Genomic DNA, 24,881 nt, shown 5'->3' on the forward strand with positions numbered 1-24,881 from the left:
GTTAAGTGTCTGTGGTAAGTCTGCCATAAATACATTGAATAGGGTGGGTGCCAGCACTCAGCCCTGTTTAAGGGCTTTCGTTGTTTTTACTTTTCTCAAAAGATGCGTCCCTGTTCCTAGTTTCACCTGTACCCGGGTTTCTGTGTGTAGGAGCATTATCATTGTTAGGAGAGCATTTGGAAGGCCCCATCGAGCTAACTTCACCCACTGTCTTGCCCTGTCCACATTATCAAAAGCAGCACTAAAGTCGATGAAATAAGAGTGCAGCTGCATTTTCTTTGATATTGCTGCATCTATCAGCAAAGAGATTGTCAGGATGTTAGTTGTTGCACCTGTTTTTTTGCGGAAGCCTGTCTGGTTTAATGGTATTATGTCATTGTCGTCGGCCCAGGCTGTAAGCTCATCTAGCAGCGTACCCGCAAAATATTTGGCATCATTATCGATCAGTATCACTAACCGATAATTGCCAGGCAAAGCCTTGTCGCCACTTTTGTGAATAGGGACAATCGTGGAGGCTTTCCATGAGTCGGGGATAATGCCCACTAGTCTCACTTCTGAAATATTGGGTTAAATATTCTTACCCACTCTGCTGCCCTCTGTTTAAACAGTGGGGTTGGATTCCATTCGGGCCCGGCACCCCTTCCTTTCTTCCCTTCGTAATCTGCTGCCTGAATAGTAGCTGCTCTGCGGCATGTGTCATTTCCTCTGAGAGTTGATCTAAATCAAAGGGTTTATGTGGGACTCTTTCCTTTGTTCGAGTATCAACATAGTGGTCATACGGAGCTGCCCCACTCTGGTCAGTTTGTGGAGAGCCCACAATTTGATAGTTAAAGAGGGTATTTAGATAACTGGGCCAAGTTTCCTCTAATATGTGTGAAGATGTTCCCACATGTTGAGGGTGAATGATTGTGTTTACCATTTTCCAGAAGCGGGCGCTTTTGTTATGATTTATGTTGTGAAGGAGTTTTGCCCTGATGTCATCTTTGTAATTTTTGTTAATGCCCCATTTCAGCTTCTTTAGTTTGGTTCTTTGCTGTTGCAAGGAGGAGAGGAGCAATAAGTTCTGAGGATCATGACGCAGGGTTCTTATACAGCCGTTTGTGGATCGTTTAAGGTCTTTTATTTGCACACCTTGTGCTATAGTTAGCATTTTCACTTGCTCGAGGTCTGGAGGGCGCTTCGTTCTTATTTGCGACACGTGAAGTTCTCGAAGATTGGTTGTAAAACGTTCCCAGTTTTGTTTATGGTCCATTTCGATTGGGTGTGAGTGTTGGAATTAGGTAGCCTGGCCTAGGGCAAGACTAGCATATCAGAGGCACAGAGTAAAGGTTGCAGACCACCCAAAAGTAATTCCACGCAATAGCACTCAAAAAGAAAACACTACACCAAAATTATATGAAAATACGTACTGCTTTATATAAAAATAATATTCTCTTTGTTGTCAAATATAAGTAGCTCACATATAAATATCTCAAAACATTTCAAGTCACTTTTAGGATCAACAGTTACACTTTTTAAGTTACTAGCAGATTATTACTTTGACTTCAAAGCAGTTACTATTTTCTAGAGCACCTATCACACTTTTGCATTAGGATAAACTGTACCTTAGAATCAATCAGGCTAATTATTACCCCACTAGAATCTTGTTCAATAAGACAATACACTTGTCAATGAATTAATCATAACACAGTAGACTCCCAGATCAAGACCCACATCAATTATGCATTTCATAAGACCCCAGAAGTAATTACAACTGGTTACTGTATTGTGCCCAATACTGGTCTCTCCCAACACCAACCCCCCTCACTTCCTAATACACAGTTGCTGATGATCCCTTCAAGTTACTCCCTCCTGTGTGTCACTCAGCTGTGGCAATTAATAGGATGTGAGTTATTTCCAGATGACCTTTAGTGCCACTCTCCCCCTTTCCAGTACACCTCCTTACTTGTTTTCAGCTGTTGTTGAGGTTGTCCTGCGCCAAGAGGGAAAGGTGACACCGAAAAGGAGGGGCTAGGAACCGAGGATGCAGAGGCTCTCTCGCCTCAGGGGTCTCCTCGGTGTTACTGGGTTTGGGCCAACTCCTCGGTGGGTCTCTCACTTAGGGGGCGTCAGGGACTGAAATCACGATGCCCCTAGGCCCCTTCTGGGCCTCTTAGCTCCCCCTCCCTGCTCGGGCCAGCTCTTCAGTGTGGCGCTCGAGCAGGAGGAGAAGGCAGGATCACTTGGCGCTCCTGTGGAACTTCCCGGCGCCTCTCCTCACAAAGGCGCTCACTCTCGTCCCGCCTCTCAGCCTGCCAAGACGCTTACTCAGCGGACATGCGCGGAAGGCGCTCGCTCTCGTCCCGCCTCTCAGCCTGCCAAGACGCTTACTCAGCGGACATGCGCGGAAGGCGCTCGCTCTCGTCCCGCCTCTCAGCCTGCCTCCGCTCCTGCCTTCCGGCGCAGGCTCCGCGGTCAAGACGCCGCTTCCTCAGAGCCTGCGCAAACTTAGGCCCCTCCTGGTCAATGAAGTGGAAACACTTGAGGCATGCGCGGCAGCGCTCCCTAACTTCAGACCTCGGGGTTTTCACGATGACGCGGCCAGTGCCCCCGGGGTCCCGACCACGGCAGCAGCAATCAGGGCTTCTCAGATGGGATGAGACTTCCCTCCACACTTCACCACCTTAGCGCTTGAGGGGGGAATCGGCTCCCTAGCAGTCCTGCCACAGGTAAGAGGGGGTACAGCGCCACCCAGGCCACCAGCTTCCGTCCTTTCCTCAGAAGGGAGGAGGGAATCAAAGAAGGAGGGGGGGGGGCGCTTCCTCAATGAAAAGTCACTGTGCACTTTTGAGGCACTGCAACCCCAGCCCACCTTACTGGACAGATGACAGGCTCAGGAGTCTTCTTTAGTTCAGATCCTCACACTGGGCAGAGGACTGCGCTCCACTACTCCGCAGTCTCCTTCTCCTGTTCTCACCCCTCTATTCTAGACTAGGGGTCACACAGGCGCCCAGGGTCTCCAGTAACTTCCCACAGCGGGGCCAAGACAAATAACTAAAAGGGGAGTTGTGGGTTGGACCAAATAGGCAGCTTCCCAGTCCAGGAGGTCAACCCTAAGTCTAACCTTTTCCCAGCCTTAGCTACCACCTGTCCTCCAGCTGACTTCCACAGGTAGACAAAATGGCTGCCCCGCATTCCGCCTTATATAGGCTGCCCTTCAGTGGTCCAGAATGGACCAGAAGGTTCTGGAATGCCCTATGTTAGGCTATGGCCAAGTTCTGTTGGTGACAGTTGGGGCAGTTGGTGGCCACCATTTTAGGTGGTGCCAACTTTCCTGTCAGAACAGGCCTCTGGGCCTGAGGTAAAAGATTATGAGGGGGAGAGAGAACACCTATCCCCCTGGCCAACACCTACAAAAAGTCAGTAGACACAAAAAATTAATAAGGGTATGAGGGGCAAAAAGGGAACAAAATAAATAAAAATTAGGAGGGACTTCGCCAAAGAGCCAGACAGGTCTAACAGTGAGAGTATGATATTAATTGCTGATTCTGACAAGGACTCGATGTTTTCTGCCATGAAGTTGATTCTCTTGTAGTCCGAAGAATAATTGGAACTCCAAAGTGCACCTGGCTGAATGCCAGAAGGTGCATTTGCAGCTAGGGAGATTTCTTGCGGGCGATGATCGCTGTCCCCCTTGTCACCCATTCTAAAGCCAATTATGAATAAGAACAACACGAGACTAGCGAACGTATAATCCAGGATCGAACAAGTTGTTGCGGAATAATGGCTGGCTACAGGAGGGATGTCGCCAGCAAATCTTCTGTTGAGGGCCCTAAGGTTGGAATATTCTAGGTCTTCCAGAAGACTATTTTTCTTGTTCATTTTCCCGTAGGTAAAGTCCCCTTGTGTTAGTATGTTACAGTTTGAGGATTGTAGACTTGCTTTGTTTCCTTCTGATAATCCCAATAAATATTGATTCAGATTTCCCTACAGGATAAGGTTTGATGATTCAACGCTGCCTATATAAGTAGTTATTTGGCCAATAAGCTCCGCCAAATCAGTTGCTATACGTTTTGGGTGGATGTATGCGTTGACGATCATTACTTCATTTTGTACCCCAGACAAGGCAAAAATGAATTTGACTGCTAAGGTGACCTCTGTTGCAGGACCGACTGCAGCTGCTGTGGGTATGGTGGTTGTGGATAAGTAAGTTGCCAGCCCACCTGAGGAATGACCGGTTTTCCCGCCTTTTTTGGCTGGTATGGCAGAGCAAAAGAACCTGTGTATGTGTAATGGTTCTATAAGGCATGTTACCTGCAGCAGGATTATATCAAACGTGTTGAGATATTGCCGGAATTCAAGATAAGAAGTTTTTGTAGCCAAGCCATTGACATTCCATGAGTATAGGTGGATCTCCTTTCCTTTTTGTGGACTATTGCCTGTGCCTGTGACTATTGACTGTAATGTCATTGTGTTGCTGGGGAAAGTGTTATGGTTCTTGTAATTGGCTCAGGATACCGAAGGCTACTTCCCGGAGCTATTTCTTCCCGGGGGTAAGCGTGTTGAGAGCACTGATTGAGAGACCTTGGTTGAGGAGAATAACCATGTACCCCTCTAAGAATGGAGGTTAGGGGCCTTTGATGGCACTTGGAGCCGGGCCTTGGGATGGGAATTGAAAGAGGCGCTGGTTAGGCTGTTTTTTTGTGAAAGTAACATTGATGGACTAAGCTTTGAAGGTGTGATACTCATTTAATACTTTCTGAGCAATAACGACTGAGTTCCACATAGCCCTTAGAGCCTCAGGCATTGCTGGGTTTTCGGGTGTGAGAAACTCTTTTGCAAGAAAATCTGTTGTATTTAGGTCTACTAGATTGGGAATGGTCCGTAATAATTTCAAGATGATGCCCCTGTTCAGAATGTCTTGGTGGCTTTTTGAAGTATAGTCAGGTTGGAGCAATGTGAAGCTCGAGCCAATTGACATCCTTTCGGGGCCTGCACTTGATTTATGGATTCTCCAGCATGCAGTGCAGGATCATGCTGGTAATTAGGTAGTGCGTCCTCCATCAATTGAGGTGGCTCATCCTCTCTGGGGGCCTGTAATTGGTTACAGTGTTTGTTATTAAGGTTGGTATGCCAGGTGGCCTCGAATGCTGCAGGGGCAGAGAGTCCTGAAGCAGCTCTTCTGGGAACTTCCATGGCTGCTTTCCTTTTTTCAATGGTGCAGGTTTTCGTAATGCGGTTAATGCAGGTGTTTGTCTGGTCATTATTGATGTGGTGGTCAGTGGTAGTTTGCCTGGTTGTGTCCGTTCTACACTCCCGATTTTTTTCTATTACAGGGTCAGTAATTTTTTTTATTTTTCTTGTCCTTTAGGCCGAGTTGAAATGATTAGTGGCATTTGGGGCGGTAATAAGGGGGATATGCTTGGGTTGATGTTGTCATTTCCTCTATGGGGAGCCGTTGTTACCTGTATCAAATTCCTCTGTCATATTTCTACCAAGGACCTTTCAATGTTAGGGCGACAAGGAGATGCTACTGTGTCTTGGTAGATTCTGGTTTGAACCAGAGCTTTGTTTTGCTTGCCCACCTCTTTTCGATCAGTGTCTAATTTAGGGCATATTTTGCTGAAGATTGAGTAGGTAGCTGCTTGGTTAAGAATAAGTAATTTTTTTATTACGGCCCTTTCTTTTCTGTTGACAACGTTGTTTGACATTTGCCTTTGTAATAATTGGACCAGCTTGGTCTATCTTGGAAGTTTCTCTGATGATGCAGGGAGTCCCCACTCTTTGCTGAGTGCCAGAGTCAATGCATTTGATGTTCTGGTTAAATACATTATCAAATCCTCCTCGTTTATTTCCAGGATCTGAAGGATCTAGGTTCGGGCATTTGGAAGGGGAGTGAACAGAGTTGGTTGATGTGTTCTTCACCTTATTAAACACTGTCTTAAGCATTGATGGAAGGGTTGATAGATTGTCTGCGATCTGACTGCCTTTGCAGCGGAGGTGTGCCTCTTTTCATTTCTACTGCCACTCTTTTAGATCCATAATATTGTTTTTGATTTATGTTCTTTCCTGTCATATCAACATATTGGTATTTGTTGTTTGTCAATTGTTAAAATTAGTCATGTATTAATCGCTGTAATTTTTAAGTGTTTATCATGATGCATCATGGTCGTTGTAGTGATTTGTGTTTGTCAACAAAGGATTTTTTAACCGTTAAATGAAAATATATTAATAAAATGAAAGTTTTAATCTATTTTTGTTGTACACTGGTTCTCACTGTATATCAAATGGTTCTTCATATATAGGGCTTGACATGTTCATATAGCCTCTTAGTGGCCTAGGATTGTTAGTGTTCATAACAGTTTGCCCCTCCTTCGACCCTGTCCTGAGAAATACCCTCAAGCGGAGGTTTAAAGCAGCCCCTTGTGTCATGAATTGAGTTGGAACGTCAACATCTACCCTTCACCAAGGGCCTGTACCATATGACACCACCACCCCTTTCTTTTGAACAGATGATATTTCTCTGCTACATCCCTTGTGAATTATTTTATACCACTGACCAACTGAGATTTTCTGGACAGGCCACAACCAACTGGTGCTAATGTTATAACCAGTTGTGTATGACCAACCATTGTAATTTCTGTTGAATTATTCTCATTCTATGCCTTTTTTCAGTCTTCACCACACATGAGCACCCCCTTTTTCACCGCCTTTCCTTTTGGAGCAACCTCTTGAAGATTACATGTTTGGAAATGTCTCTACCTTCAATATTGGTACTATGAATAAAATAGACCATCTTTCCTAAAATACAGTGGTTACCTTATTCTCTTCCCAGGGTGCATGATTGTATTTGTACTGTGTGCTAGATATATTGCTGCATGTTTCAAATTATAAACATTTGTTTTGCCTTAAATGCATGTTTAAATGAGTCCTAGGACCAACTGTTCTAAATCGTATGATACCCAGGTCCACGGACAGTGAACGGGATACCCCATTAGTTTATAATGAATGTTGTTGGAAAGCATGTCATAACGGCAGTAGGTGAAATTCATGAAAGTAGTGCTCACAGAGTAAATAAGACATACCATGTAACATGTACATGGTATGGTTCTGTTCCAACTATAAAGGATTATTAATTGGAAATCTCACAATACGGTTTTGCCAAAACATGATGGAAAAAATAAACTCCGCTCCATGTATCGGGGGAAAAACGATACAGCAGTTAAACAAAATGGCGGGCGCGAGTCCGTGTGAAGAAATGTGCCCGCCGAAGAAATAGGAATGAATAGTTGCTGGCATCCTCCCACGTCTTGAGAGTTAAAGTCCTGGAATCCTAAGCTTTTCAAATGATAAAGGACTCCATTTCAAAAAGATTTGCAGCGTTTAAACCACCGAAAGTCCGACAAACCTCCCGAGCCGCCACAGAGCTCTTCTAGCAGGCGTCCATCTTAAATCGCATCAAGACACACACCCTTATTTCTGAATCTTGACATGACTAATGCTACATCCTATCTTCAGGAAATGGAATGTGAAGTGGGAAGCCAACTTTATTCTGTTTTATGAAACTGGCTGTTGGTGTGAAACTGGATAATATATTCCATCTGAATATACTTCGACAGTCCAGGGGTGCTCAGAAACAGATCTTTGTGTGTTTACTGGGCTACTAGACCTGGGGATAGTTTATCATGTAAGCTTGAAATATTTGCTAAGACCAGCAAGTAGGGACATGTGCACATTGAAGGGGGTCTACGCAGTTGTTAATCATTGCGTGATTCCTACTCAAGAAGTCAGTGGCAAATAGAAGAATGGTGGAAATTGTATTGCATTGTAATGTACGTGTTATTTCTAAAGCGCGGCTATCACTCGGAGGGAGTATCTTGGCGCTGTGCAGAGATAGATAGAAGGCCCAGGAGAGGTGCCAATATCGTAGAAATTGGAGAGTTAGATAAGGGAGAAACCGAATATGACTGCTTGTGTTGTACCAATGTATTCACTAGAAGACAGCGTCCTTGATTCCTGTGCCATTTAGTCTTTGGATCAGTAGTTAGTGATCTACAAAGTCAAATGCCTATGATAGGCCTAGTAGCAGTAGGGCAGACTCTGATAGAATTCTCTGTGTTCTTGAATCCTCCTACATGGAGAATAAAGCAGATTCAGACCTTCTTCCAGGTGTGGATCCTGTCAATAAGAGTTAATTTTGTTCAGTGAAACTAGAGAACTGCGATAAAGCTAGCAGCCTTTTCAGTGAGTTTACCACATCTGTAATTTGCGTGGCCGGACTGGTGCAGCTTCTTTTTTGAAGCGTTTCAGTGCATCGTGTTTTGTGGTCACTCGTGAACTCGTCAGTAGATACAAATTAATGATGATTCTGGCGGGTATAACAAAAGAGTTTTATAGGCGTATTCTTTAGAAAATGTTAGAAAGGCACTGGCATGCTGGCGATCCTGCAGTTTTCCTATTTAAATATCTACTTTATACAATGTGATACAAACATTAAATAAAATGGGAGGGACAGGAAATCGCTATGGAACCTCATGTGGGTTGTGCATCAAAGGCTTAGCCAGATGTCCAGGCGTAGTGACTTGCTGAGTCCCTGTGTGCACATGAACTTGCATGCATGTTGTAGGCTTTAGTTGTGGGTTCGGATGTTTGAAGATGGTTCTTTAGACCAAGTGTGGTTTAAGAATTCTTTGTTATAAAGCAGGTTTTGTTTGCACATTTCAGTTTGTGAGGCCAGGTTGGGGAAGGACGTAGATTACCTTTCTGCATATTATGTTGTGTGTACACTGTGTAATGATGTTCTTTACTTTGCATAGTTCATAAAAACGCAAGTCTGGTTGACAGCATAGGAAAGTGAATTACAATGCCCAACTGCACTGTTTTAAGGCGATGTATGCACTGGCTATGTATATTCTTGTTGTTGAGGCCGCGGCTGGAATATGTGTAGCCTGTCTTATCTTTCTTATTTTTGTGAATGTTTTGGTAATTGAGAATGTGAAGATGTGTATGCTTTGTAGCAAAACTTTGTTTTTGATAATGCAGAAGTGAGAGTGAAATTTACCGCCTCAAAAGAAGAATGTGAGGGAGTGTAGTCTCTGATGGAGTTTCTGGTAGTCACTTGTTTTGTGTTTAGCAAGTGATGTTTTGTTGTTGCTTTTCTTACAGAGCGTCCGCCCCCCCACCCCTTCAGCTCCACCGCCACCGAGATAATCTGCGGCGTACCCCAGGGCTCCTCCCTCAGCCCAACGCTGTTCAACATATACATGGCACCCCTCGCCTTCGTCGCCCGTCAGCTCGACCTCAACATAATCTCCTACGCCGAGGACACCCAGCCGATCATCTCCCTCACCAAAGACCATCACACCGCCAAAACCAACCTCCACGAAGGAATGAAGGCTGTCGCTGAATGGATATGAGGAACAGCCGACGGAGCTGAACTCGGACAAGACGGAGGTCCTCGTCCTCTGCTCCAACCCCTCAGCCTGGGATGACTCCTGGTGGCCGACATCACTGGGAACAGCCCCGACACCCACTGACCACGCACGCAACCTGGGGGTCATCCTTGACTCCACCCTCTCCATGACTAAACAGGTCAACGCCGTCTCCTCATCCTGCTTCAACACTCTACGAATGCTCCGCAGGATCTTCAAGTGGATCCCCACCGAAACAAGAAGAACAGTAACCTAGGCCCTTGTCTCCAGCAGGCTGGACTACGGAAATGCCCTCTACGCAGGAACATCAAATAGGCTCCTGAGATGGCTGCAACGCATCCAGAATGCCTCGGCACGACTGATCCTCGACATCCCCCGCCGCAGCCACATCACACCCCACCTTAGAGACCAACACTGGCTCCCCGTCAACAAGAGGATAGCCTTCAAACTCCTCATCCACGCACACAAGGCCCTCCACAACGCCGGCCCTGCGTACCTCAACAAACGACTCAGCTCCTATGCCCCTACCTGCAAGCTCCGCCTCGCCCTCACTACAGTGCCGCGCATCCGAAGAACCTGGCTCTTCGATCAGTAGCAGCACTCCCACCACCACCAGTCCCCCCCCCCCACCCCCCCACCCCCCCGCCCCTTGAGACCCTCATGGATATGTAGCGCGCTTAACAAATGTCCTGATTGATTGATTGATTGATTGATTGATTACACTAGTGACTGTGGCGTTTGTATGTTTCGCTCATATGATTTGTATGGGTGATTCAACTTTGGGCCTGAATGACCGAATGTAATAGGTTTATGGTACTAGAGGCACAGTTTAACAGTGAAAAGCATCTTATCTGTTGCACTATATTTGCTGTGAGACCAGTTATCATTGTGTACAAGTTTGAGGATTTGACAAGTGTGTTGTTCTTGAGGTAGAGTGCATTGTTTTTTGCCTTTTCTGAGGTCATTTGTTTAAGGCTGGTGGACTTCCTTACTGACTCTGCGCCATGCTGTGCTTTGTGACCTGTTGGATTTTGTGTGTGTGCTATTGACGTCATGGGGTCTTCTTCATCCCAAGTGTGCAGGAAACCTGTCTGGAGACACTGGAACATTGCTCAGATTTGAAACTGAAAAGCGGTCTCCATTGGCCTGGAGGTGGCTGGCTGCGGTTGAGCCCACATGCCATGAGGGAATTTTGGTTCTGGGCCGGAGAACCGAGAGCGGGGCTAGTTAGGTCTGGTTATTGGAACTCGTCTCAATTGGAATTAGGTAAGGGGCCCTGGGTGCCTGTTTTTATGATGGGGAGCCACCCTGCCCCCTCATCAGGCTCCTGCCCCCACCCCCACCCCCCCACTCCCCGGTATGGTCAGGCAACCCTGCCCTGGGGCACCAGCAGCAGTGTGTGGCCTAGACTTCTGCTGGCACCTGAAGAGAGGACTGTAGTGCCGATTTCCGATCGACAAACACACAGCAGCCCTGAGTTTCCTGAATACAAGCAAAGGCTTGAATTTCAAATGTTACCTTACTAGTCTTTATTTCATAGATTAGTTTTGAAGTGTATTTGAATTGGATGTTTCGGATTTTACATTTGAACTTACTGCATAGGTGGGTTTTGCAATTGTGTAAAGGCATTAGCTCCCCGTGACCCCTTCCTGCTGTGGTCCTTGTTGGACTGGAGTCCCTGTCTGTTGCTGCTATTGCCACGTATTTGACCACCCACCTTATCCCTGCTGCGGTGGTACAGTGGCTGTCTGACCTCACTGCGGCTGAGCGTAAGATGCATTCGGGTTACCTTGGGCTAGGTTTTGAGGATGGGCATTTTCCAGGGATTGGCCCAGATTTTTAGACCTCTGCCTTTGATATACGTTTAAGTGGCAGTGGTCGGCCATGTGGCCCATTCGGTGGTAATAATAGTATTTTCTGAGGTCTGGCTGCTGCCAACCTCCCTGACCTTTGCGTTATAAATGGTTGAAACCCTCAGGGGTTCTGTGGTGGGGAACCGTTCAGGACTAGTGCCATTTGTGTGTTTGCGACGAATGCAGCCCCCTCGAGGGTGGTCTTTTTCAGTTTGTTTTGAACCAACTTAGCAGTGTCTTTCTGGGCTTGCTGCTGTTTTCCCCACATCCTTTTCCTATTTCATTCTGTAATGATGTAGTATGTGTGCCTGCATCTCCCACCATGGTTTGGTGCCTGACCCAACTACGCTGTCTAATCCACTTTGTATTTTGGTTGGCAGCCCCTTTTTGGGGATGTTATGACCTGTATCAGTCCACGTCTGTCCTGTCTCTTGTCTCCATTGTTCCCGCATTCTGTCTAGAAAGTCAGTCGCTGCTGCTCTCCTCGTGCGCACACAAGGGTGCCATTCTGCTTTTCCTGCTGCTTAAATTAGTCTGTACCAGGCTACCTTGAGCCCTTATCACCTGCTCGACCCCTCACCTACGCTGACGATCTCGTGAGGCTGGGTACCAGAAAATAGCCTCCCCTCTAGTTCTGCCTCAGACTCTTCCCTGAGCGGGGCTCTATACCTACTCCCGCTCTCCTCGGAGTGACGTGCTGCTTACTTCTCTCGTGGTGTTCCCAGAGTGAAATTTCATTCTTTCTTTCTTTTTTCGTTCTTTTCCTTTTTCTTTTCTTTCTCTCTCCTCTTAATTCACTCCTCTAACTTCCACCTAGGTTGCTTCCTTCCTTCCGAGCTAGGCATGGTTCTTCTGGTTAGGAATTTGCCCCCAAACTCACTTTCTGTTGTCCCTTCGGCTGCCTGAGCATACCCTGTGGCTCCACCTTTGTCGTCAGACCCCGGAGGCCTGGGACCCCTTTCCTTACCCCCACTGGTTGTGTCACTTTCCAGAACTGCTATGAATATCCAAGTCACCCTAGTGTGTTTTCCCAGAAGGTGGGAGCTTACGTTCTCCGTGCCGATGGGGTTCAGTGAGTTGAACGCGACTGACGGAGGGGGTAAAGCTTTGGTGAGCTCTAGCTCTGGCCTGTGGTGATGTTGGGATTTCCTGGGCTAGCCGGCCTGTTGGCCTCCCATATCTGGATCTAGTGATTCGTTGTTCGGTAGGGGGCCTTCCTGCTCCTTCGATAGGCGGATTGGTATAATCTAGTGCGAGGATGAGTTATTGGGGAGAGCACCTACATACCTACATATGATTTTGGGGGGGGGGGGCGCAAATACCTTACTTGCTGGATCTGGGATTGGATTGTCGGTCTGGGCTTCCTTGAAGATGGCCTACAGTTCTAACAGTACCTCTCTTCTGACCTTCGTTTGCCCTAGTACTTGGTCCAAATGTGTGTTCTTATGTGTTTGGTTATGTTAGTGTCGGCTCGCCCCCCCCTCTGGCCAGGGGAACACGTTTGTTCTAGTGCGTGTGAGCCATTCGTAGCAATACTTGTTAATTTTTTTGAATGTCTGGGGAACCTAGTTTGCATGTGCTTTAGCGGAGTCTCCATGTTAACCTGGGAACTTTTTCAGGGGACTGATACACTCTAGCTTCTCGAGATTAAGTATTTTTAAGTTCTTCTCAGATCATGGGGAAATACATTTACTGAGATTACTGTGTACAACTACTTGTACCAGCTCAATGCTCTCTACAGATGCATCGGAATAGACATTTAAAAAAACACAACAACAAAATGCATATGAAGGGTCACAATCTGAAATAAAGTGCAATTGTTAGTTAAAAACGTGTGAATTCAGAAGAAAAATAGCCGACTCTTATTTAGATATGGAATAACGATTGTAAGAATTGCCAATGCCTTTATAAGCATATTGAGTCATCAACAGAACACAATACTCAAGACAAAAATGCAGTTGCAAAAATGTGCCAACACCACTACATCAAGAATGCATCAATTAATAACTACAATGAAGAAAAAGACGGAAAAAACTTGACCGACAAAAAAGGATGGGTTTGTCGAAAAACCTTAGCCCGCTCCTTAGCTCCTGTAACCCAATGACAAGGAGAGGCTCTGCGTGGTACACAGGACTAAGTAAGCCTGATAGTCTCTCAATATCGGCTCTGGGACAAAGATGACAACCGTTTACTCGGAAACGAGGAACAACTTGACAACCACAGGCCCGTCTTGTCTTGGCCAAGCACAAGCTATTCCTAATCTCCAATGTCTAAATTTTGCCAAATGTCCAAATGTCACCGTGTTTCACACCCAGGGGATTAGCATAACATCTGTGTCAAGCCTAGCGGTCCAAGCAAACAACTCTCATTTCTTTACGATCTCACCAATGTTTTAAGAAACCAGTAGCACTGAGAACACCTTTTTAGACTTAAAAACAAGTTCAAGGTGCTGGCCCTATATCCCACCAAGGGCCTATGCATACTGTCTGTATCACGCCCAGTGATCCAAGCGGTGATGCCTCGCCCCTGTATCACACACACGGGACAAGCACACCATCTATGTGACGCCCAGCAGTCTAAGTTACTAATAACCTATCTTTCCTAGTGTGCTGAATATCGAAAAAAAGGTGACCTCGGCCGGATCGCCTTCGAGGCCACCATGTGACTACTAAAATAGGCAACATGTTATATTTCTGTCCGTGGCAGGGCACTCCGTTTACGCTTTTTGCTCTTCTTCCTAGTTTGTCATATGTCAAATGCTGGGGACTAAGGATACTATGCAGTCTCTTACGCACTTGATGGCATCTTCAGGTGGACCGCCACCCCGTAAATTCAGCATAACTTTCTATCAATTCTGGCATCTGCTCATCTTTCGTGCTGCGCAGATGTGCATCTGTCCATTCTGGGTCCTTTCCTTTGGCTGCAGTCTGGTTCAAAGCACCAATCTCTCCTATCTGGCTTGACAAAATTTTGCTCGAATGTGAATTTACCTTGAACAAACGAAGATAAGAGGCTTTTGGTAAAACAGGAACTGTTGGTTTAATTGAACACTATGCCCGGAGCATAGTTACAGATGCAGATCTGAGGACTCTCTCAAAGTACAATAGTTTTAAGCGCCATTATATACATTTCCTGGCGCATCATAAAACAATTCATAGGTCCTTTTTAGGGTGAAGAATGTGGGCATAGCATCATAAATTACTCCCAACTGATAACAAATGCAGTTGGGTCTCGACCTTGCGTGGACAAAAAGAGGGCCAGTGGGTAACATTTCCAGATGTCCGGCATGGGGGGGAACACGCGATTGCTGTGTCCTGATTGGCTAAGTGTTTCTAATTTCATGTGGCATCTTATTTTATGGTGTTTTGAGAATGCGTGCCCCTTTGGCCGTATGTGTTTATTGGAGCCAGTCTCCCCAGACCTTTGTGTTGTCGCTCCCCATCTGTGTACTTAATCTGTGTTTTTCCTGTTAGCGCATTTGTTCTGCTGGGTGTGTGCCACCCCACCTGTGATCTGTCAATCAATAGCCTCTGGCCTAGACCACAGGGCTTACCTGACCATGTATTTCAGACTCTGGGTTGATAGAGAGATTGTATAGGGGGATTTCAACAACAGTGATTCAATTTAGTTTGTATGCATACATGCATCATTGCGTACATCAACATCAATACTAACAAATATTTTGATTTGAATAAATCTCCGTTTCATTCCCGGATGTTAAATTTAGCATTGTAGCATTATTCTTTAATAGGCCAAGTGCATTTTGTTGAGTGGAGGGGAAATGTTTTGCTGCACAACCTGTATAAAGTGAACCTTGCAGGTCTGCTTAATGTATGTTTGGCCCATTGGAAACTAAGCAATTCTAGGTGACTTAACAAAATTGCACCATGCGAAATTGCACTATGAAATTATTTTCCAGAAGAAACGTACCAAGGATTGTTATGTGGGAAGAGCATGGAATTGCAGAGAATTTAAAACCATTTTACAAGGGTGAAAGGTCGTCAGGAAGACTGTTTCTTCTTTCAAGAACATCTCATTAAAATTCGCATCCGGACCATTTAGTCTACGTTGCAACTTAGTTAATTATACATATTACATTGGTATACTCAAATACTTTATGGACAATGCAATGCTTTAGTTATATTAAGTAGAACTAGCGGGTAGTTGAGAGCTGCTAATTAAGTTCTGGGGAATTCATAGACGTACGTAAGAAACCTGTTCTTCTGGTCTCTCTGACATATACATCATGTGCTACGTCACGAAATTAATTGCGTCTTGCACATATTTTTATGTTAACACCTGCCCTTCTCTTTTCGTAATCTAGTTTGTCTTGTTATTCCTGCAAGCATTCATTCCTCAGTTGACGTTATACTGTGATGACACGAACAACACGGTCAAAAAGCACTTACACACAAGTTTTTGTCTCACATAGGATATGTTCTCTAACGTGAAACCATTCAATATACTGGAAAAGTGGAAGCCATGAAGATCTCAAAGCTGACGTGGTCGTTCGTCGTCTTTGCGTTTATCGTCACGTACGTAGCATATTTAACGTGGCGCCGGAACACCACAGGCCTTGGCGCTGAAGATGACGGCGCCTACCAGTCAGCATCCGCGGAAGATGCTCAAATATTTTATGGGATCATGTTCGATGCTGGCAGCACCGGAACTCGGATTCACATTTTCAAATTTACTCAGACAGCCAAAGGTAGGTGGACACTTTCTGATATTAGTGTGTCAATGATTGTCATTTGAAATGCTTCATTTAGTAACTGCTTTAATCGCGCGAGAATTTGGGAGACAGAAAGGGTTTGATGGACCTTTTGTTAATTTGACACCCTGATGTCCTTAGCACAACAGAACCACAGTGGAAGTATAACATGAATAAAACAAGGGTTGGCAAAACCAGTAGGGGTGGCTTCTTAGAAAATTGGTGGTGAATTCCCCAAAAGTTGTAGAATAAATTATGTTGTGCTTATTTTATGAATCGAATACCATAGATGAGAAAGATAGACTAGACACGTATAAATGATGAAAGATGGGAAAAAATCGCTAAACCCATTTCAGACCTTTATGAAGTATGCAGCAGTGACTCTTAAAGAGCTACTAGTTCAAGTACATATACTAAGCCCTATATTCAACCAGTCCCCTTTTTGTCCCTGCTACACTCTTGTTTCCCTGGAGTCCTTTGGGCCCCAGGATAACAGCTGTGTGTGTTTCTGTGGACGAGTACACCATTAGTTTTATGCAGGAATCAGAATTTCATGTCCCACGTAATATCATTGTGTCAAAAATCCATACACGATTTTGAATTAGTAATTTTGTCAATATTCACATAATAGGTTTATTACCAGTTATTTAGTTGTTTTAAATTTCTAAAATACTTACGTTGTAATGGCGGTGATGAATTTAGATAATTACGTTGTAATGGCGGTGATGAATTTAGATAATGTTCAAATAATACAAGCAGCATGCTTTGAAATGTTATGTTGCTATGTTCACGCTAAGTGGCTAGGGTATGCCCAGACATGGGTCCTGGGCTCACTGTGCCTCTGGATTCAAGCTAGCCTGGTTGATGAGGATGCTTGTTTCTAATCCAGGGAGGACCTGGGTTGCTAGTTCGGGCTGGACTCTTCCCAAGAGGCACGATCTCTGGACTGATTTGCATATGGCTGGGTCCAAACTGGGGTGGCATGGTGATCAATAAAATGATGGGTTTAACCCATTGTTTGATTTGATTTGTTCCGCCTTCCATCCATCATTTGTGTGTCTTTTGCTTTCTCGCCTTAAGTGTGCCAGGTATTGTCAGGCGTGGGGCCCGGACTCACTGCCACTGGATTCAAACTAAGAATGCAAAAACAACAGTTGATGGACAGAATGCAGAACAATGTCATACATTCACCCCAGTACAGAGATCTGGGCCTAAATCCATTGTTTTTTTGCACTCCACACCACCCCAGTTCAGACATGGCCATATGCAAATCAGCCTTGACCCTATGCCTCATGGGAACAGTCCAGCCCAAACTGCCAAGCCATGTCTTTCCTTGACCGGAATCAAGCATCCTAGGACCGGTTTCTGGCTATTAGCCAAGATAGCTTGACTCCAGTGGTGTGGAGAGCATGGGACTCATGTCTGAGCATACCCATCCCACTCGGGGTGACAAATGCAAAAACAACACTTGATGGACAGAATGCAGAACAATGTCATACATTCACCCCAGTACAGAGATCTGGGCCCAAATCCGTCGTTCTTTTGCACTCCACACCACCCCAGTTCAGACATGGCCATATGCAAATCAGCCTTGACCCTGTGCCTCAAGGGAACAGTCCAGCCCGAACTGCAAAGCCATGACTTTCCTGGACCGGAATCATGCATCCTAGGACCGGTTTCTGGCTATCAGCTGTCTTCAGCCAGGATAGCTTGACTCCACAGGACTCACCGGCCCATTGCAGACCACACGTGCAGAATGGATAGATACAATATGACAGTGGGCAATTACATGAGGGTATTATATAGGGGACCCAAGCAGTTACCCACCTTTACCCCTACCTCCACCACAGTCTCGATCTGGCATGCAGCGACTGCCGCGCTAGGCTGGAAGGGTAAAATTACCTGGGCTACTCCACTGCTGGAATCCTGCCTCCTGGGTATGCTATCGAGCCAACCTGGATTTGACAAATGGGACCTGATTGGTCTTTCCACAGTGGGTGACTTGTGGACAAAGGGTGCAGTGGTTCTTTTCAGTGATTTGAAAGTACAATACCAGTTACACGAGGGAGAAACGTTCAGGTATATTCAGGTGCATAGTGCATTAAATAAAGCCATCCCCAAGGGTTCCGAATTGCCCGTCTCTTCACCTCTCGAGGACAGGCTCTCTGACGACTACCTTCCAGATAAGGCCATCTCTCTGACCTACCTGCAAGTTACTTAATAACTTACCTGAGCCTCTCGATAAACTCGGGGTGAAGTGGCCAGACGATGTGGGGGAAATGCCTGATGACGATTGGAGGGAGGCCCTGGCATCTCATAGGGAGGTGGCAATCCGGTCCCGCTTTAAGTTGATACAACTTAAAATACTTCACAGGGCTTACTACACATAACATGGCACTTGTTAAAATGGGTCTGATGATCTCCCCACTCTGTCCCCGAGGCTGTGTCTCCTTAGGTACTTTCTTGCACCAGTGGTGGATATGTCCTGTTCTTCAATAGTATTGGAGTGTGGTGGTTTCTACTATGTCCTGAATATGTGAGAAATCAATAGAACCCTCCCCTCGACTTAAACATTTGGGACGCCACCTATCTCGATCACACCAAACAACTATGGGTTTCTCTGGGCTGTATCGTAGCAAAACGTAATGTAGCCAGGACATGGAAGGGGGGAGTCATGCCCCGCAATAAGGACTGGTCCGAAGACATGGACTGGTGCATCCTGGCTGACAGGGTGATATACGAGAGCAGGGGATGCCCAGGCAAATGAAAAAAATATGGGTCCCCTGGAACAAAAGCATAGGGTTTTTGTGCGCCCCATTTGAAGATGACTCCCCATTGAATGTTGATAAAGAAACACTATAATGGTTTATTCTCATTATGTGTCCATATCATTATCTGAAATGTCTCTTTTGAGTTCATTGATTGTATGTATGAGGTTATTAGTTTTTGTGATTTGTTCATTTTGATGTCTGCTCTTTTTCTTTGCGTTAATATTTTTATTGTATTATTGTTTTTAATAAAACAGATTAAAAAAAAGTAAAGCATGCTCAAAAGTGATGGATGATCTCGTAAACTTGAAATGTGAAACTAACATTGATCACCGTGCTTTGCTTCAATTGTGTGTGTGAAATACTGTGTGTTTGCTTTTAAAAAAATTTGCACTGGGAATTGATTTTAGGTCCTTTATGTGGGGGAACTGGCGGAATTGAATTTTAATAACTTTTAACTTACTGTGGCCGAGGTTACGATCGCTCGTGGCTATCCCGACCTGACCGCGTTCGCCATTTTTACCTTTAGCGCGGTCTAGTCATCAAGACCTGGCGACTACAAAACGATACGCAGCGGGCACGCTGAAAGCAAGCCCGTCTGCGCCGAAAGCAAGCCCGTCTGCACCCGTCAGCGTCCCGGAGGAGTCCGGAGCCGGAAATGCTGCTGGTTACTCGCCCCTACCTTGGAACTTTATAGTTTATAGTAAGTCAGAGCTCCTTGCTATTGGGGATCAGGCGCAAGACTGCTGTCATAAAGGTATTGCTAGCACAACTGTGCACCTGCTCTCATGCCATGTGTGTAACTGGGTAGCTGACCCTCAGGACAGCAAACGGCGGGGTGGGCACCTCAGCCCCCCACCATCCCCCCATCATCTCTGTCCAGTCCCAGGTCTCTTTGGGGGTCAGTGAAAAACTGTGACTTTCTATCCATAATCAACTTCAGACGAGCTGGAAACAACATCATATATAGTACGGCAAGTAAACAAACTGAGCTTTGATTACCTTGAAGGAGCTTCACAGCTGTTGGATCGCTGCTGTGTAGTAACGACAAGCCATCACTCTGGAATGCTCAAATGGCATGGGCCTTTACTCTCTCACCTTCTGCAGAATAATGTTGCCCTTTTTGAAGTGAGCAGCTTAACCGTGCAGGTTCGGGCTATTGCGTGGTTTGAGGGGTCAATCTGAGGTTCTGTGAGAATGGTCAGCTCCAAAAACGTGTGTTTGTCTCTCCGATCCCCTAGAACCGTTTTCATTCAGTCCTCTATAAAGTCTGCCAGAGCATCACCTTTGCTCTCTTCCGGAATTCCCACAACACACAGGTTGTTTTGGCGCGACCATCACTCAGCGTCCTCAGCCCTATATGCATGGTATCATACCCTTTCGGAGAGTTCTGTGGTTAGGGCCTTCGGTGCCTCCACTTCAGATGAGAGTTGAGCTGTATTAGATTCAGCCATTGTCACCCTAATGGCCAGCTTGTTCTAATCAGCACGTACCAGGGCGAGTTTGAGCGCCACAAGGTCTATCTTGGTTTCCAACGTCACTTTAGTGACAATGTTGACTTGAAGGATTGTGCCCAAAGTCGCCTTCCTATCTGCCTGGGATGCTCTGTCTGGATGAGGTATGAGGATATCTCCAAAACGGGTAGATGCAGCTGGGGATGGTGACCACATGTCCATCTTGGCTGACTTTGGTTTTACCAAGACAGTGCAGTGAAGGGGGCATACAGCAACGAAACGGAGCGGTGGCCGCGCTGAGAAAAGGGGCCAAAGCCACTTAATATGGACAACTCCATCTGCAGTAGGCTCCCATCTTTCTGCACTAGGTATCGACAGCAGAAGAGGCGGTATTTGCTGACCCTCTCGCTGGGTGCACCATCAGTCGTTTAGCCCCGAAGACCCTTCCAATGTCTCTGGCATGAATATCCCATGGCAGGGGCCATGAAGCCCACACGCAGAAATCACTGGAATCCACTCCAGCACAGTGCTCGCGGGTCATCCACGCAGCGCCTATAGCGCAGGCACATACCGGTTGCAGTGGTCACCAAACATCAGACAAAGCTTTCTAGGGCTCCTCGTCAGCACAGGGACACAGGCCTCATTGCTTACTGGACAAATGTCATTGTAATGCACCTTCAGCCCTGCGCGGGCCACACGCCTATTCCAGAAACAATTCAGGCAGCCTGGGTTAGAAACGAGGTCCAGGTGGGCTGTACACCGCCTCGGGGCATGGGAGGCAGGATACACTGGATGCTTATGATTTGGGCTTTGGCGTAGGTGACAGAGCGAGTTCCGAGGACCTCCACGTGCCCCTTTTGTGCTCCTGCTCCCATAGGGCCTATGGGCGTCCTACCTTACCCGGGCAGATTTCCAGCGCTAGGTCCGCATGTTACTGAGCATAGCGAGGGTTCCATTCAACTTCAGGTGATCCGGCCCACTCTCAGACATTGGATGGGATCCGCAGAGGAGTGGACTCCATCTTGCAAGTGAGATTGCCTCTTGCTTGGGTTGGTGCGAGCGCTGAAAAAGCAGTACAGGCACTCTGTGCCCCAGTCACACCAGCCCAAAGTTTCTAGGGCACACACCAAGGATGCTTATCAGGTTTTCGGGACCTCCATGCTACAGGATAATTGTAAGATTAATTCAGCATGTGTGGGAGCAGACGCACCTGGAGTCCTACTCCATCAGATGCTGGTCACACCCCCCAGGATCTGAACACTTGCTAAGTTGTGGCCCTGCTTTGGTCTTTCTCTGCTCAAAGGCACATTGTCTTGTGCAGAAATATAGTTTTTCAGTTGATTTCATAAGGAGTAAGGTAAAGCAGGGCGGTTTCCCCATTCCATGCAACCTAGGTGCAAAATGTGAGAAACACTATTGATAAACATCAAGGTTATTGTAAATTGTAGAAATATCCCAAATAAAGTCGGGCATACGAGCTTATTCTAACGAAAGGTTCAGGCAAACAATGAAAACAAATTCTGTTAGCATTTAATAGTTTTTTTTTTTTAGGTAGGTAATGTAAATACTTTGTGGTTTACCATATGGTTAGTGCAAGATCACATTTTAGGATGGAAGGTAGGCTCAGGATAGGAGTACGAACTAGAGTTAGGCTTAGGGTTACAGAAAGATTTTTGGTTAGCATAGGGGGGGAAATAAAGCAAGAGAGTTAGTGTAAACATTACTTTTTAAAGAGGGCAAGGATTAGGGCTACAGTAAGTTTTGATGTGTCCAAATATTTTATTTGTGGAGGTGGTAGCACATTCATTGTACCAGACAAAGTAATGTTTTTTTTTTTAAATAAATCTTTTTACTGACAGTTAGTAAATAACAAATACAAAGCATATTTGTGAACTGACATTCCTTTTGGGTGTACAATTGTTTCAAAACCCATCTTTCCTGGTAATACTTCTTCTCCATCACATAACTCAATCGACATTGGCAAGGAATGTCGTTGTACCCGATTGCTACTCCACCAAGCCAGTGAGGGCAAAATCATTACAAACGTTCCCCCTGTGAACATTCAATTTTCCCCAGATTTTCCCCCTTTTTCGGGGGCAACCCAACGCTCATATACCACCTTCTCAGCCAACATACAGCAATCTATATCACAATTCCAGTCCCCCAACTGTGGTGTCTGTTCTGCTCCCCATAGTCTCGCTTTATCGCGTTTTGCAACTGACAGTCCCAATGTCCACCATGTTTGTGCCATACGGTTCAGGTCTGTTGTTCTCCAGATGTTAAGGAGACACCATTTTGCAGAAGTGGCCATAGCATACTCAGTTACATCACTCATACAGGTGCTGCTCAAGGGGTGAAGACTCAGAGAGCTCTGCTCCCTTCGGCAACATCGCCTTGAGTGTGTGTCGTATTTGGAGATAGTGAGAAAACTCGGAAGGGGCTAGCTGATAGTCACACTTTAAATCTACTCATGAGTGGACATCTCCCTGGTCCCGGAATTCTCCCACTTGTGAAAGGCAAATTAAGTTCCACTTGTCAAATTCTGGCTGTGCTCCCATGGTTCCCAACCGAACCATGTCCCATAATGCCCAGGGCTCTCGTTGCTGTGGGCCAGAGAGCAATCACAGTTGCTGTTGGGCCATAGAGGGCTGTGTTCCTAGCCTAGCCACGGAGTGCCCGTAGATATCCTCATGACTGCATTCTCCGTTTTTCCCTTGGTATTGCAGGTTTGTCTGGCGGTGAGAATAACCAGCTGTTGATGATAGTGAGTTGTGCAGTCCAGTAATATTTCTGAATATCAGGCAGCGTTATCCCACCTTCGTACTACCCCCTGGTGAGTTGTCGCAATCTTTGTCAGGCCCCTATCCCGGAGCAGTTTTCTAATTTCCTCGTCAATGGCTTTAAAGCATAAGTCTTGCACCTGATGTGCATGTTTTGTAGAGCGTAGAGGAAGCCGGACGGGGACATCATTTTAAAGAGGACGGCCTTGCCGAGAAGAGACATGGGAAAAGACCACCAGTGCAGAATGTCTTACCTCAGCCTATTTAGTGGCGGGGAGAGGTTTTTACTGAAGTTCAGGTCCGTATTGGTAGTTATATAAATACCCAGATAAGGAAAACCCTTCTGTAGCAATAGTAGCCTCACAATCATGGTTCAGTCATGGCACCTGGCCTTCAAAAGATAAATGAGGGACTTTTTCCAGTTGATAATGTAACCGGAGTAGCAGCCAAAGTTGGGTATAATCTGCATCAATCTATCTTGTGTATTGACAGGATCTGATACATAGAGCAGAATTTTGTCAGCGTACAATGAGATTTTTTCTTACTGTTGATCATTCCCTGTGGCCCGCGGACTAAGGGGTCCTGTCTGACCCAGGCTGCTGTTGGCTAAGGGCGAATATCGGCGGTGACAAGGGACAGCCCTTATGGGTTCCTCGCTGATGGCGGGTGCCTTGCCAAAGTTCAAACTCACGGGATCCCCCTCTGCTTACTTTCTGACCTGCGCCAACGGGTCTATGTATAGCAGTCTCACACATTTCATGAAGCATGGGCCGCAGCCCAGGCTGGCTAAGACCTGAAACATATAATCCCATTCTACTGTGTTGAATGCCATTCTAATGTCTAACAAGAACACTAATGCAGTTTCTTGAAGATAGTTCGCTAGACACAACACTCCATGAAGGTGTTGGAGATTCAGAGTGGTACTTTCGCAAGGCATAACACCTGATCGGTCTGGGTGAAATAATGTGGCAATAACCCTGAGTAGGCGAGAGGCCATCACCTTGGCCAGGATCTTAAATTCAGCGTTTTAGGAGTGATATTGCCCAGAAGGAGTCACAGTCCTCGGGTGGTTTTCCTTCTTTATGGATAACTACAATGGTGGCCAGGCGCTGACCTTTCAGCAGTGAACCATGTTATAGACTCTTCTTAAACATATGCAGCAAGTGAGGAGCCAGCTTCTGGGCCATGAGTTTATACAGCTCAATTTGGTACTCCGTTGGGGCTCATAACTTTACTTGAGCTGAGGCATGTATTGCTTGTACTTTTTCAGTTTCAGTAAGCTCTTCCTCAAGGAGGGGGCTTAATCTGTTTGTTCATGCGTTGGAAGGGGAATGTCAGCCTGGAGCTCCCTAGAGTCCTCTGCTGTGGTTGTAACCACAGTGGAGTATAGGTGCATGTAGTAGGTTGGAAAGGCGACAGCTATGCTTTGTGTATCCCTCACAATGTGCCTTGGTCCGTTTGAACCTCCAACACCAGACACAGTAATGTTAATGAAAACAAAACTGTAGGACCTGTTTATTGTATGGATTTTTCTATATTGGTCTTCTTTATAATGGTTTATTTATTTATTTTATTTATTTATTTCAATTTATATAGCACGTTATAACCCAGGGGTCTCTAAGCGCTTTGTCAGGATCAAAGCATCAAGTACCGTGGAGGACAAACTGTTCATAAAAATTACAAATCACCCCATGCTTGCTGGAAAAGCACTGTTTTTAGTTTTTTTCGGAAGGACAACAAATTTGTCTCCTTCGCAATTCCATTGGCAGCTTATTCCAGGCTGCTGGGAGTAAATAGGAAAAGGCACGACCACCCACTGTGGCTAATCTGCAGCGTGGTTGAGTAAGGAGGGAAGCGTCAGCAGATCGAAGCATCCTAGCTGGGCTATAGGGGATTAGGCGAGAT

General features: G+C 45.9%; 1 protein-coding gene across 1 annotated transcript in view; it reads left to right on the forward strand.

The window, feature by feature from the left end:
* Window positions 1–24,881, forward strand: part of LOC147708438 (ectonucleoside triphosphate diphosphohydrolase 6-like) — a 99,162-nt gene that overhangs the window by 56,760 nt on the left and 17,521 nt on the right. The window contains exon 2 of the mRNA XM_086925739.1: window positions 15,696–15,971. Within this exon, the coding sequence (XP_086781865.1) occupies window positions 15,746–15,971 (226 nt within the window). The 5' untranslated portion in view covers window positions 15,696–15,745. The remainder of the gene's footprint in view (window positions 1–15,695; window positions 15,972–24,881) is intronic.

The sequence above is a fragment of the Lissotriton vulgaris genome, chromosome 6 (assembly GCF_964263255.1).
Source record: "Lissotriton vulgaris chromosome 6, aLisVul1.2, whole genome shotgun sequence".
Classification (NCBI taxonomy): Eukaryota; Metazoa; Chordata; class Amphibia; order Caudata; family Salamandridae; genus Lissotriton; species Lissotriton vulgaris.